The sequence below is a fragment of the Daucus carota genome, chromosome 1, assembly GCF_001625215.2.
Source record: "Daucus carota subsp. sativus chromosome 1, DH1 v3.0, whole genome shotgun sequence".
Lineage (NCBI taxonomy): Eukaryota > Viridiplantae > Streptophyta > Magnoliopsida > Apiales > Apiaceae > Daucus > Daucus carota.
In genome coordinates, this window is record NC_030381.2 from 45,895,720 (window position 1) to 45,910,275 (window position 14,556).

The following is a 14,556-nucleotide window of genomic DNA, read 5'->3' on the forward strand; positions in this document are numbered from 1 at the left end:
CTTAGTCAAAGCAAGAGTTTAGTTGCTTAACCGCATCTTCTACAAGTACAAATTGATCATCAATGAGATTGGTTATTCGTAATCTATGACGATGTTTTATTATTGAATAGGGAGACTGAGATACATCTTAGATAATGAGGAACATAATGCTACGTATCCCAAATTTTATTTTCAATTTTTTTTTCTCAAATGATATGGCATAGATGACTGCTATGTGCATATAGCAGTCTCACTATTATTGGTCTGAGTATACTCAATCATGCATTTCCAACTAGATTTGGGTAAAAAAATTGGGAACAAGTTTTGGGGTACCTAGCATTTTCCCTTATTAAATATACACAATCTTTTTAACTCGAAAAATCTTGGAACAAGTTTTGGGTATCAGAGATGAATTTCAGGTTCCTTTTTCTCTTTATATTATGCAGTGATATTATCTAGTTTGTGGAGTTTGCAGACTAAAATGCTGGGGGGAAAAGGGTAGAGGCCTTTTAATTGTTTTCGCACACCGGAGATTTTGTGTATAATTCTGAGCACTAGGTAACACATGATCCAGATTCCAGACAGAGACACAATGATGAAATACTTCTTTTCCAAATTACAAAACTACCCTGAAATTCTTTTGCCAAATGCAAATCAAACTAAAGTTAAAATGCTGTAGTGTATATAAATAATCACACAATGAAAGTTCTAACTTCTAACTAACATTATTTCCTGCAAATCCTGAGTAATCATTATGTATTATAGGATAAACTTGCTCATCTTCCTCATTTGGATGCTCCATGGCCACTGTCATGGTTCCCAGAATGACCAAGTCGGGCTACTGGCAGCCTTACGACGTTCCAAAATGCAGTCTCGTGATGGTTCCAGTGACAAATGGACCACCATGATGTTTGATGAAACAAGTAGAGTTTCTTCAAATGCCGGGACAATGGAAGAAGATTTTATTACTCAAGGACTACCCGGTCAGCCTTCTGAAGCCAAGTTCAAGCAGTATGCAGGGTATGTCAATGTAGATTCTTCAAAAGGCAGAAGCCTTTTCTATTATTTTGCTGAGGCTGTCCATGATCCATCTTCGAAACCACTCATACTCTGGTTGAATGGAGGTGAGACATCTTACGTTTTAAACATTCAATCTAAATTACGTTCATGGTAGGCACTTCAGGCCACACTCTCTTGCTTTGTTCCTTACAACATAATGTTCTAGGTCCTGGATGTTCGTCGCTTGGAGTTGGGGCAATGGTAGAGAACGGGCCTTTTGGTGTGAAACCTGATGGCAAAACACTCTACTCAAGACGATTTGCGTGGAACAAAGGTCTTGTTACTATCAGCCATTTCTCAGATTGATGATACCCTGCTTCTTCAAAATACAAAACATAATCCCTTGATGCACCGTGGTCTCTTATTCATTAAACTTTACATTTTTACATACAGTTGCGAATACACTGTATCTGGAGTCACCTGCAGGTGTGGGATTCTCTTACTCCAACACTACAAGTGACTACAGACTGTCAGGGGATAAGAGGACTGGTAGGCCTCGCGCAAAGAACACATCTCCTCTTTTAAGAAAGCAATCATTTCCTCAGATGTTGCATTCAGCACTTATGTAAATTACGCGATCGTGGTCTGATATATATTGTTGAGTGGAGGTATAATGGTTCTGGTGGGGATTTTCTAAAGTGATTTTAAAGATTGTTTATATTGCAGCTCTGGATGCACATACATTTTTGATGAATTGGTTTAAAAGATTCCCACAGTACCAGACTAGGGATTTCTATATAATTGGAGAAAGCTATGCAGGTAAGTTTATAAGTTGTGTTTTTAAGCAGAAAGTTGGTATAAAGTATATGATACCAGCACACCAGAGCTTTCTTAGTGCTCCACTGACTAGCAACTCTTCACAATCAATTGTTACACAGGGTTTTATATTCCGGAGCTAGCAGATGTAATCATTAAGAAAAACTTGGACACACGATCTTCTACCATGAGAATCCGACTCAAGGGGATCATGGTACGATCTGAACTTTCGTGTGCACAACAGTTAAGTTGAAGGTTTTGTTCTGTCTACATTGGTTTTTTTTCCAAATTTTAATCTGGTTTTTGATAGGTAGGAAATGGGGTAATGAATGATGCTACAGACAATAAAGGAACATTTGATTATATGTGGAGCCATGCCATGATTTCTGATGAAACTTATCGAGGACTTCAGCAATATTGCACTAGTCCACACTATAACAGATCAAAATGTAACACCTTGCAATTTAAAGTTGATGATGAGGCTGGGAATATAGATTTTTACAATATCTATGGTCCTGTTTGCTCTCATTCCTCTAATGCATCGAGGAAGACTAAACACAATGGTGTTTATGATCCTTGTGAACTTTCGTATGCCAGAAACTATCTCAATCTTCCGCAAGTACAGCAAACCTTGCATGCAAACACAACAAAACTGCCTTACACTTGGGATGCTTGCAGGTTTAATCTTAACTTAACCATTTATTCCTCTTTTTTGTTGATACAAGTTGTATGCATCATTTAGAAAGATCAAGAACTGAAAGTCAATTACTTTGATCATTCAGTGCAATGATTAATCAATACTGGACAGATAGCCCATCCAGCATGTTCCCAGTATACAAAAGGCTCATAAAATATGGCCTCCGAATACTCATTTACAGGTAACTAAATTCTTAACAGTAGACCAATATGTATCAGCAGTTCAGCACAGTTCAGCATCATATATGTTTGAAAGAAAACATTCTTACCTTTTGAGTTGAACATGTTGACGGACAGTGGTGATATGGATGCAGTAGTACCAGTGACCAGTACACGATATTCCCTTGCTGCCTTGGATCTTAAGATCCTAAAACCTTGGAGTTTCTGGTTGGATGATACTGGAGACGTAAGTCCATTAGGGGCTTTTAAGTTATTCTCTCTTCAAAATATCAAAATTGTGTAAATTAAGCACTACATCTTCATCAGTTGACCTATTCCATTCTGCAGGTTGGTGGATATCAGATTGTTTATCAAGGATTGACATTCTCAACAGTTCGGGCTGCTGGCCATGAAGTCCCTCGAGTTCAGCCGCACAGATCTTTTTCTCTATTAAAGAGGTTCATAGCAGGCCTTCAATAAAGTTGAGATTCCGTGACAAATAACAATATAGTTGATTCTATATCAGAAGTCTTCGAACAATGTGATGATTGTTTGTATACGTTTCCCTTGTAATGATCGCGGACTTTCCATGAGAGAAATATACAGAGTGACAGAAGTCATCTTCTGAAACTTATTTGCATTGCTGAAGTTCTCTCTCAATTTCAGTCATTTCTAGGACACCATTTTCAGTCATTCATGATAGATCAATAACATGATGAGGTACCAGTTACACTTTAAGGAGGCGTTTGGTTTATGATTAATGAACCTGGTTAACGGGATCGGAACCTCTAACCCATGTGTTGGTATTTGGATTAGCAATTTTGTGACATGGAATGGGAACCCCAATCCCACTTGGAGGGTAAATCATTCCTTACTCCCTCCGTCCCCATTCCCGTTCCTTATTCTCATTCTCACTCATTATACAAACACCCACTAAGTTAAAAAAACCCTATATATCTTGGAACTAAATGAAACTTATTTGTAAATATCTTGCATTAATTGTCTCCAACTTTGTGTCAGAAACTAAACAATAAGGTCACAAAGTCTTGACATCCTGACCCAAGTCTCCAAGAGATCACAAACTTGTGTCATATTTTCTATATAAGTTAGGAAAGTAGTTCGTCTGTATTAGCTGTGATTTGGACAAAACAAAACTGGTAGCCCATACTGGTAATAGTCTAGACACAATATTTTGTTAAGATAAGAGTCTCAAGAGCTACATATGAGGTTATAAACAAGACAAGAGGTGATGCAAACAACAAACATAGTGATACTTTCAACATTCTTACAAAATTTCATATAACATATATATTGGGGTAATCAATGTAGATGAAACATGCTTACCGCTCTGCTCGTAGGAAGAATGACCAATTTTACATACCTTGCGCTACTTCTGCTGCTCTGCATTGTATCGTCTGTACACGGTTATGGCAGAGACGGATTTGATCCTCTTGGTAAACTTATCGAGGAACAGAAGTCGTCTGAAAAGGCATTTCAGTCTGACAACAAAGTTCTGCAGAATGAGTACTCTTCGGTTTATATAGGCCCTCAAGACGGACTGAAGGAGGCGGATAAGATCGTGGCATTGCCTGGCCAACCAGAGGGGGGAAGTCTTAACCAGTACTCAGGTTATGTGACTGTTGATCCGACAGCCGGTAGAGCGCTGTTCTATTACTTTGTCGAATCCCAGGACTCTTCTAGCAAGCCTCTTGTGCTATGGCTAAATGGAGGTAACATAGGATAAGTAATTCCGAAAGTATATCTGATCACACTTATGCAAGGAAAGTCTATTGTTATGTCACTAATGAATGTGTGAATGTTAAATGGATGGCAGGGCCTGGTTGTTCTTCATTCGGAAATGGAGCTATGATGGAACTCGGACCCTATAGAGTCAATAGTGATGGGAAAACCTTGTCCGAAAACAAGTACGCTTGGAACAATGGTAAGTAGAATCAAATTTCTGAATCAGTACATACATTACTATCATCCACATTCCATGACAGTTGTTCCATTGACAATGCAGAGGCAAATGTTCTTTTCTTGGAATCACCGGCTGGTGTCGGATTTTCTTATTCGAATAGAACATCAGACTACATAACTGGAGATAAACAAACAGCATTAGATACTTACACTTTTCTAGCAAACTGGCTGGAGAGATTTCCAGAATACAAAACACGGGATTTCTTCATAGCTGGAGAAAGCTATGCAGGACATTATGTGCCTCAGTTCGCGCAACTTGTACTGCATAACAACAAAAACACTAGCCAAACAGTCATTAATCTAAAAGGAATAGCTGTAAGTTTGTATCAAACAAGTTTGCTTATTTCTTAATCTTGAATTGAAAGACCGACAAGAATTTCTTATGATGTTCAGATTGGCAATGCTTACATCGATTATAGAGCAAGATTTGAAGGAATGTATGATTTTCTATGGACACATGCTTTCATTTCCGATGAAGTTCATGATGGCATCACTTTGAACTGCAATTTTACTTCTGATGCAACAATTTCAGACACATGTCAATCCTTTCGCAGTCAAGCAAAAATTGGCAGAATCTTTATCTACGATGTTTATGCTCCTCTGTGCACTTCTCCTCCAAGCAGTTCTCCATCAGTATGATTCCGATATTCTTTTACAAAATCTACAAATTTTTTGAGTTACCTTGTAATCAATTGGTATCTTGGAGCAGATATCAGCTTTTGATCCATGCTCAGATGACTACATTGATGCTTACTTGAATACCCCTGAAGTTCAGAAGTCACTTCATGCAAATGTCACTAATCTTCCATATCCCTGGGAATCCTGCAAGTAAATCTTCTCATTCAACAAACTTTTACAGATATAGAGTCCAGCAGTTTTTATTATAAAGTCGATCTTCGTGTCTTAATATTAATCTGTACCTGATCTGAATGCAGCTTTAATATTAACATCGACTGGACGGACAAGCCCTTGACAGTGTTGCCTGTAATCAAGGAACTAATGGCCAGTGACATCAGAGTTTGGATCTACAGGTAACCTGATTAATGCCATCAACTGAACATCAAAATCGTGTTTCAAGTTCTGATAATCAAAATAAAATTGCAGCGGAGATACAGATGGTATAATTCCAGTAACATCAAGTAGATATGCCATAGACAGACTCGAGACATCGGTGACAACTCCATGGTACCCTTGGTACACTCAAGGCGAGGTGAGAGCCTAAAAAACTGTGTTGCTGCGAATATTTAGTTTTATGAGGTACTGACAGAGTTCTTGTCACTCCTTTAAGGTTGGAGGATACGCGGTTGGATATCAGAACTTGACATTTGTGACAATCAGAGGTTCTGGACACTTTGTTCCCAGTTATCAACCATCTCGCGCTCTTACCTTGTTCACGTCATTCTTGGCAGGAAAGCTTCCACCTTCGCATTGAAACTAAACAATGGAATGCAACTTGATGAACTAAAGAAGTTCCAAACACGTATACACTTCTTCAGATATTCTGATTTTATGTTTGACTATTCATGTCAGTGCATTAAAGCAACCATATTTTGCTATAATATCAAGAAAAAACACAATTTCATCTGTCTATATGCACTATTTTGCCTGTAGTCAATACCAAATCCGATAGTCTCAACTCAAACTCTACATAAGTTTGATCATTTATTCCTATCCTAAACTCTTGTTTTAGTGACTAGTAACTTGTAGCTCTGATACAAACTGTGACAGCTCTGAATCCAGGGTCAGCATCGGGTGCCACAAAAACAAAATAAGCTTGTAGATAATCAAAATCATGCAAATGACCGCTCAAACTCAAGATTGCGGGGCCTCGGCCCCCGGTCCGGGATGACCTCAAAAACCCGACCCGAGGACACCATTATACTAAACAAACCAAAATATGTCTACATAATCTTCAAATTAATATTACAACATAAATGTTTAACCTTACATCAAAAGTCTTGCATCATAAGTCTCTAAAACTTCATAATACAAGTCTAATACGAATACACGTTAAAACACATCTGTCTATTACAAAGTACTTTTATTAAAATTCTACGACAATCCATCAAAGTCTAGTACCTCAGTTCATCACATTTTTAGCCTTGCCTGAATATCCTTCTCCTTTGCCAAAACTCTTTCCTGTAGAGTTAGTAACATATCACTATTAACTTAAGCTATAATTAACTTTTTTTAAGTTGACCCAAACAGGCTCCTACATTCTAAATTCTAAGAGATGCCAAAGCATGTTACTCCATCCCACTCATTCTTTCCAAATTTACTATTTTCTTTGTCCTAAAATATATTACCTCAGATCTTCTCCCTCGAGACTTAGGGTCACATTAAAGGCTTCCTTCACTTTGTGACTCAATCGAAGTTGTCAATCAGAATTGGTGTAATATTGTCAGCCACATTAAATTGTCCAACTGTACGAGCGAAGAACACCATTTGCTGCTCCAATGTGGACTTTATGTTCTCAGCCTGTAATCAGAAAGAAGGATGCAAATGTCACAGTAATTTTCTATATCCATTAGACAATGGACGCTTATAGATCAATGTCACCAACTCTATTTGTTATTTCTAATTAAGTTATAACTATAATTTAATACAGCAAGCTAGAGTAAAATCATTAGTTTAACAACAACATTGACAACGAGATGCAATTTAGCAATCGAATAAAATCAAATAGTAGAGAAAAAAACTTCTCAGTCTTTAAGATATTCCAGGTACAGGAGGGACTGTTAAGTCCTATTTAGTACTTACCTTCCTGAATCCATGGGATTCTCCTTCATACTCAACAAGAGCAACAGGTAACCCCTTTTTCTTTAATGCCGCATGAATTTTACAAGCTTGCTCAGGATTCACAACCTGCCAACAATATTGACAAATAGAACACTTTAATACAAATGATGGTCATTGCTCTATTAGTATTCTGATTATATAAGCATAATACCCTATTTCCGAATTCAGATCATTCCTAAATATTAAGAACTCAACTACTTTAATTTTTACTTTCAACTGTCATCCATCCAACTAATTTATAAATCTTCATTCAGGGGACAGTTTTTCTGCCATGGCCATATGTAGGTTACATCCCCTCATTCTCCATTTGGTAACTAAAAGTCATTTCATCTCATAAAATCATTTAAAACTCGGAACTAACTACAACACTAGAAAATAATTAGTAAGAACATGTTAACAGAGCTGCATACCGGATCTTCCAATCCCTGGAACAAAATTATAGGGCAAGAGAATTTCTCAACAGAATTGATAGGTGACAGATCATGTAAGGCAGCTTCATTCCCTATAATTAAAGAAAATATTTACTTCACAGATTTATGATCTGATAATGGAATATCAATATATATAATGAACATATTACCACTTACCAGCAAGATTACTGATGTAGTGACACTCAAATTTATGCATATCTGCACTCAAAGAGCTCAAGTCGGCTATCTGCTCATTCAAAAACAGTACCTAGACTTAGCAGAAAATAAATAAAAAGCACGACCGACATTCAATTATTAATTCAGTTGCATATTAAACTTCAGCTCTGATGATAACTGAGGAAAGGTCTTTTTATAAGTATACACTTTCATTTGCCTAAACTAAATCAACCATCATGACAACAAAAATTTTAAAATAAAAATATTTGTACTTCAAATTTATTGATTTTAAATAAAGCATGTGCAAGTTTCACATCCATTACTTGCAATAAAAAGCCCAGATTGTGGCACCTGGAATCAAGAACATTTTCGCCTCAACTCCCTAAATAGAAAGAGGGGACATATAATACATTCAGCAATCCCTAGTACATCCTGTTTTTAGCAGAGAAAACATTATGTGATTCCTTACTAAAATATGAAGTAAAGGGAAAAACAGCCAACTTCAGGGATATTAACTCACACCAAACAAAGAAGATCCAGCCTTGAATCTCTCTCTAAAAGCAAGAGTAGCCAATGCTGTGTAGCCACCTGCAGAGCATCCAGTTATGCAAAGACGCTCACTGTCTACTTTACCCTCATCCACCTACATTAATACATGTATTAACAAATATGAATGGAAAAAGGAAATTTATTATAGAAAAAACAATTTTGCAGTATGAATAGAATAATAAATATTAGGTGGGAGTCAAAGGCATTATGACTTGCCAAAAATTTTGCACATGAACAACAATCATTAACATCAACAGCTCCCCATGATCCCAGAAGCCGCTCTCGGTATTCCCTTCCATAACCTTCAGTATCCCATTAAAAAACAATTTCAGTACATAATATATTATACAAAGTGGTTAATACACATTTATTTTTTAACTAAAATTTATGGTACATTACACTAATAACAAGTTGGTGTAAGACAGTCTCATATTAGTTCATAAAAAATGAACATTTTCATGACAATAGACCTAATGGTCAAAGCCTCGAATCGACCAAAGTTTAAACAGTTGAGTTATATATCTGATCTTATTATGCGAGCTTTCAATTACAAACTCGAATACTGATATCAGACTATTATAATATTTATACACCGCCAGCACAAATATGCCGGTACTTCAAATATAAGAAAATATGTTTATCTAGCTGAGTCTTTTAATTTATCACAGGACCAAAAGTTTGTTCACTATCGAGTTGAGACACAGGTATTGTAGTTCTTTTGGTGATACTTCTTAACAGTTTTCTGGTATGTTTATGTTATATAAAATTCAAGTTTTTTCACCGTTGAGTCGAGAGACAGGTACTATAGTACTTTCGGTGATACTTCTTAACAGTTTTCTGTTATGTTTATGTTATATAAAATTCAAGTTTTTTCACCGCTGAGTCAAGAGACAGGTAATATAGTACTTTCGGTGATATTGTTTACTACCTAAAATTCGTATTGTTGAGCATAATATAGTGGATTACTGGATTATATAGCAGAAAATTTATTAGACCAAATTACACAAGACATTCTGTTACATGGATTTGATTATTGGAAAAAATGAATTCACAAACCTGAGCCGATGCAATTATTTTAATAGAAGAAAATACTATTTTTAATCCTCAAGATTAGGGTACGGGTATCAGCCATGGAAATGGAGGGTATGTGACGGGAGGTAAATAGGAACGCGAACCATTTGGAATTTCAGGAAATATGTAGGTATGATTTACCCAGATACTTGGTGGTACCTATCCCAATCAATCATATTGCTCATCCTAACACTAGCAGATAGGATCAGTTTTCCGATTCCCATTAACTGGGTTCATCAACCATAAAACAAACTCCCACTAAAATTTAATAAATAGGTGAAGAAGACATAGAAATAGATAAGATGACAAACCCGAACTTCCTCCATAGTTCACATCCACAAATGCCCAGCCTCGACTTGTATAATACTGGATATTAAGATCTAAAATTCCATGTGCCTCATCTGTTGGACCTCCTGTGATGGTACACGTTAAACTTTGAGTCCCCATATAAAAGCAAGACATAAGTATATGTTCCTGCGACAGAAAAAGAATTTGACAGATAGGACATTCATTTCTCTACTTTTGCCTGCTACTAGAGTTCATAACATTGTTATATATTTCCTAGAGTTCTAGTTGCATCAAAAATCATGAACTCGTAAATGAAAATAAAAGATCATATCTACTTGACATCTGACAAACACAATGAACAGAAAAATATAATCACTGGTAGATGATCAGAAATCCTAAGACACAAAAGTTGAACATAACAGGCAACAATACAAGATAGATACAATATAGCTTATGGATCCCTATTCTCAAACTTAAAATTTATTCACCCTCTTACAGTCAAATTTGAGAAAGCAGACATTACTGAAGAGCATCAAATTAATTTGTAAAAGTTTGTCACCAGCTCCAGCTTGCAGATGATGAGCAAGAAACACCATAAAAGAAAACACATTTACATTGCAATCTGTCAGTGCCATAAAAAACGCACCAACCATGATATTTTTTGTCTCTGCCTCTGCAATCAAGTGTTCTTGTTACGCGAGTCATCATCTTGTACACATATGTTCTCAGTAATAAATATCTTTATATTTAATATCTTGACTCTGTTACTACTATGAGTTGGTTAATGTTATTGCTGCAAAACAGTTGGAGATTGTACCATGACTTTGTAACAATAAAGGAGGTTTCTCCTCCTCATTAAGCTTGTAATTGAGATTGTTGGGTGGATAAAAGAATGCATATGCTGTCTGATCAGCAACATCTGTTGGAAATTCTATTAACTCTGGTATGCTGAAGTATGATTCATGCTTCTCGCTGTCCAAAGAAGAACTCCATATGATCTGACAGTCTACCACTTCGGCCTTCTGATTGCTTAAGGTAACCTTTTAACATAGAATGGATTTGCACAATATTGATAAAAATCTGTTACATGCTAGCTGTGAAGACTTTGAAAGGGAAGGAGAATACATGTATGTGGCACAGTACCTTCACTAATGATACTGGAATAACTGCAGATGCGCCCTCGATGTATAGAAACTGGCCCCCTGAAACCTGCGCTCATTAGTGCCAACAGTTTTTTAGGACAACCACGTTAAAGCCCCAGTCACAATGGAAACCCAGATTTATAAATAACTGAAAAGTGTATAATTTGACCTACAATGTTGGCTATATATGACAAAGGAACATCAACTTTTGAAAAAGAGTTCTGGACTTCATCTATGATGCCAAGATATGATTTTCCCTTTTTCCTGCACATTCATAAGGACGGAATAAATTCCAGACGAAATTCTCAAGTTCCCTTGAAATAAAATGTGTGTATATGTATTTACTGACTATTGTAAAACACCTGTAACTGCAAGCAATGATGCTACCCTGCTCATTGCTCTGAATAAAATCATAGGAGCTCATTCCGAAAACCCATAGAGGTCTTGTGAATTCAGCATTCAAAGAACATACTGCCTGAATTTCTTTTCCATGCCCAACCTGCCTCCGGAGCCAGTCAAATTTGTCAGTCATTTTTTTAAACATGCGCTAATTCTACAAGAATTGCAGCTATGAGATAAACAGCAAGCCAGGCAATCAAATGGAGGCCGACAATAGAACTGGAAACCCACCATAGCAGTGAGATTAATTGACAATAAAATCTTATTGGTGGATAGTGTAGCTCACCCATTTATAAATATTCCAAAATCCATTATTTCTGTCGGTAATGAAGAATAGTTCCCCTGCATAAATACATTGATGATTGAACGGTATGTAGGGGACAGAGAGTACATAACCTGTACATAAAGCCATGCAGTCGTATGACCTGCCAAGTAGCCTCTTTACCTGTAGAAGACCACTTAGGCTCACTTGGAGACTCCACTATTGAAGGATCAGCACCAGCAACACAGGTTCGCTTGTAGATATCACTGGTTTTATAAGATAAACAGATCAATTAACATATAAAAATATTTAGGCACTAGTCACATGTGTAGTTCTGGCTTCTAACAGTTGAGCTCTTAAAGCAATACATGTATGATTAAGTAGGATTAGCCATTGAATTAAATTGATTCCTTGATCTTCTTTATTCCACAGAGAAAACATTTTAACAGACAAAGGAAAATAATATCAAACTTATAATCTATAAATCAATTTATTTCTTCAATGAATACAAAGGAAAGTTAAGGTTAGCAGTTTTTTCAAACTTAATATTGAATTTTGAATATACTACCATATGTTTTAGAACAATTATTTTAATATATTATTTATGTTCTTACTTTTAAAAGGTTAAAAGTCTTTTTTTTCTTAAATTAAAAAGAAAAAAAGAGGTCACCTTAATTTGACACCATTAATTAACCATGTTTAAAAGGGTATAATATTATTACCATCAAAGATATTATTTAAAAGGTTCATTATAATTGTAATTCAGCCCAAAAAATTAAAAAATCAGTTTTTCTTGATTGGTACCAAATACTTACCAGATGAACCCGGCCGACTAACCTATGATGTTTCGCATTTAACAGCGCTGTACAGATATTACTCACTTAACACCTTATTTACAAGCAAACCTGCGGAAAGGTCTTAGTAACTATGAGCAGGCTGAAGGTCAACGGGAAGCTACAATTTTAATATTGGATTATAGTGAGGCATCAGCTAAAAGGAAGATACATAAAACTGATGACTTTTGTGAAGGATTACATTCAATTCAAGATATCATGAATATGGTGAAAAGAGTTCATGTAACAAGAAAGAGGACAAAAAAAAAGGGATCATGAATATGATAGAAAGAGGTTATCGAACGAGGAAGGGAGAGCTAAAATGCCTATAAATGTGAGATACAAAATAATAAACAAAAAACACCACAACAAAGTTAAAAAGAAACATATTGCTAGTGAAGTATACTTACCCACTTTCAGATATGCAACCAACATAAAGTTGTGCTTTGTCCCAAGGCATATTGGGATGACTCCATTCAATCCATGCTAAGCGCTCATCTTTTGGATCCAGTCGGGGGAAAGCATAGAAGTCACTACCACTGACTAATACTTTTGGTTCTGTATTGTACAGAAGGGTAATTGAGAAATCAACAGTATACATTCTTGTGACACTGAATAAGAAGCCAACAGACATCAGACTACCTTCAATATCCTGCATATATTTGAGCCCAATACTGACAATTTCTGTTGTTGGCTGTTTACCATTTTCCCGATGGTCTACAGCATTAACAGAATGTAAGTCATTAACCATAAACTCAGGAATTATAATATAAATATTCATCAGTCTGCAAGCAAATTCCCAAGGGTGCTGGACATTTTATAAATATAGACTCGTACCTTCCCTAACAGCCACATAGCGATCTAAAGTTCTATCAAATACCCCATCTGCGTACCGAACAAGTGGCCCCCCATAATCAGGAGTGAGTGGAACTGGACGAGAATCTGGCAACAACAACTTGGTAATGTAATTGCATCATCTATTGCTTAAGATAAGATAACATACATTGATGCCACAGACACACACATGTACAGACATAAAATCATGCCAAATTATTAAAGTAACAATAATCAGACACCTCTCAAAACAATGAAATAGACACACAATAAAGATACACAACATAAACAAAAAATAAAACACAAAACAAACATAAAAGAATGAACCTTTAGAGCAAAGGGACTGTCTGTAAAGTCTCTGATCATCAAAATTAGAAAAAACAAGAAAGTCCCAACAAACACTAAAAGCACCACCACCATATTCTTGGACAGTAGAACGTACAGAGAAACCCTCTGGTGTAAGATCAGTAGCTTGTTCCCCTACCTTATCTGCTTCTCTAACAATTACTAATCGCCTAAAACCATCCAAATAAACACACAATCAGCAAACTAAACATGAACACTATACATACATGTGTGAATGAATGAATGAGTTTGAGAATTAAGGTACCCGGATTCAGAAGGTCGAGATTCGAGCCAAAGAAGATTGGAAGAAGAGTCAAGAGTGAAACCCTCCAAGGTTTTGCCAGAAGCTGAAACTAAATCAGCAGTGATGGGTGATTCCCATGAACCATAAGGAGCTGTAATTTTTTCTTGTAGACTTGCCATTTTTATTATTGAGCTTTCCTCAAAGTGATAACTACCTCCTGTTTAAGTTTCAAAGTCTATCATATAATTAGATGACTTTCATTATTGACCCACAGTCCCACTTCCCAAGATTCGCAATGGGCCATGTCATAAAATCCAAAATTTTGTGAAGGCCGAGATTCTTCATAGCACTCCTTCATACAGTATGTTTTAGTTACACGAGACAAACACCGGTCTTTTATTTCAATTCGGTGTAAAAAGTATTCTTCGGATATAGGTGGTTGTTTGGCCATATTTAAAAATCCGGTTTCTGAGTTTCCAATTTAGAAGCATTTATTTTGTGTAAAAAGTCAACAAATGCTTATAAAAAGTTGAAATACTATCTTTTATTTCATAACTTCTCCTTCTTTCTCAAA

At 36.2% G+C, this 14,556-nt stretch overlaps 2 protein-coding genes across 4 annotated transcripts; one reads left to right on the top strand and one right to left on the bottom strand.

Moving 5' to 3' along the window:
* The first annotated feature begins 673 nt into the window (after positions 1–673).
* LOC108197166 (uncharacterized) lies at positions 674–6,219 on the top strand. Its single transcript, XM_017364702.2, has 17 exons — positions 674–1,103; positions 1,205–1,312; positions 1,432–1,527; positions 1,705–1,797; positions 1,917–2,008; positions 2,105–2,472; positions 2,577–2,672; positions 2,788–2,896; positions 2,998–3,126; positions 3,983–4,379; positions 4,484–4,591; positions 4,673–4,944; positions 5,023–5,262; positions 5,339–5,457; positions 5,565–5,660; positions 5,734–5,839; positions 5,918–6,219. The coding sequence occupies exons 1-17, from the start codon at positions 734–736 to the stop codon at positions 6,059–6,061; spliced, it is 2,943 nt and encodes a 980-aa protein (XP_017220191.2). The 5' UTR covers positions 674–733; the 3' UTR covers positions 6,062–6,219.
* Positions 6,220–6,511: 292 nt separating this feature from the next.
* Positions 6,512–14,256, bottom strand: LOC108197147 (uncharacterized). Of its 3 annotated transcripts, XM_017364666.2 has the most exons (19): positions 14,004–14,256; positions 13,721–13,908; positions 13,397–13,501; positions 13,202–13,276; positions 12,970–13,117; positions 11,910–11,992; positions 11,751–11,806; positions 11,428–11,564; positions 11,239–11,329; positions 11,067–11,132; positions 10,741–10,963; positions 9,947–10,048; positions 8,781–8,866; positions 8,536–8,658; positions 8,016–8,085; positions 7,839–7,930; positions 7,390–7,494; positions 6,936–7,107; positions 6,512–6,768 (listed from the first exon to the last, which is right to left on the bottom strand). In XM_017364666.2, the coding sequence occupies exons 1-18, from the start codon at positions 14,159–14,161 to the stop codon at positions 6,994–6,996; spliced, it is 2,022 nt and encodes a 673-aa protein (XP_017220155.1). In that variant the 5' UTR covers positions 14,162–14,256; the 3' UTR covers positions 6,512–6,768; positions 6,936–6,993. The 3 variants fall into 3 exon arrangements, with proteins under 3 accessions (XP_017220155.1, XP_017220163.1, XP_017220172.1); XM_017364674.2 differs by lacking the exons at positions 6,512–6,768; positions 6,936–7,107; positions 7,390–7,494 and adding an exon at positions 8,367–8,447 and having other exon boundaries at positions 7,866–7,930; positions 14,004–14,212; XM_017364683.2 differs by lacking the exons at positions 6,512–6,768; positions 6,936–7,107; positions 7,390–7,494 and adding an exon at positions 8,339–8,447 and having other exon boundaries at positions 7,883–7,930; positions 14,004–14,212.
* Between the last annotated feature and the right edge of the window lie 300 nt (positions 14,257–14,556).

What these genes read in the sequence shown, in the direction of transcription:
- LOC108197166 (XM_017364702.2), top strand. Translation starts at nt 734, where the DNA reads ATGTATTATAGGATAAACTTGCTCATCTTCCTCATTTGGATGCTCCAT. An exon ending in CATACTCTGGTTGAATGGAG is followed by an intron (nt 1,104 to 1,204) that starts GTGAGACATCTT and finishes ATAATGTTCTAG; the next exon opens with GTCCTGGATGTTCGTCGCTT. An exon ending in ACGATTTGCGTGGAACAAAG is followed by an intron (nt 1,313 to 1,431) that starts GTCTTGTTACTA and finishes TTTTACATACAG; the next exon opens with TTGCGAATACACTGTATCTG.
- LOC108197147 (XM_017364666.2), bottom strand. Translation starts at nt 14,161, where the DNA reads ATGGCAAGTCTACAAGAAAAAATTACAGCTCCTTATGGTTCATGGGAA. An exon ending in ACAGTCCCTTTGCTCTAAAG is followed by an intron (nt 13,502 to 13,720) that starts GTTCATTCTTTT and finishes TGTTGTTGCCAG; the next exon opens with ATTCTCGTCCAGTTCCACTC. An exon ending in GTTCATGTGCAAAATTTTTG is followed by an intron (nt 8,659 to 8,780) that starts GCAAGTCATAAT and finishes GTATTAATGTAG; the next exon opens with GTGGATGAGGGTAAAGTAGA.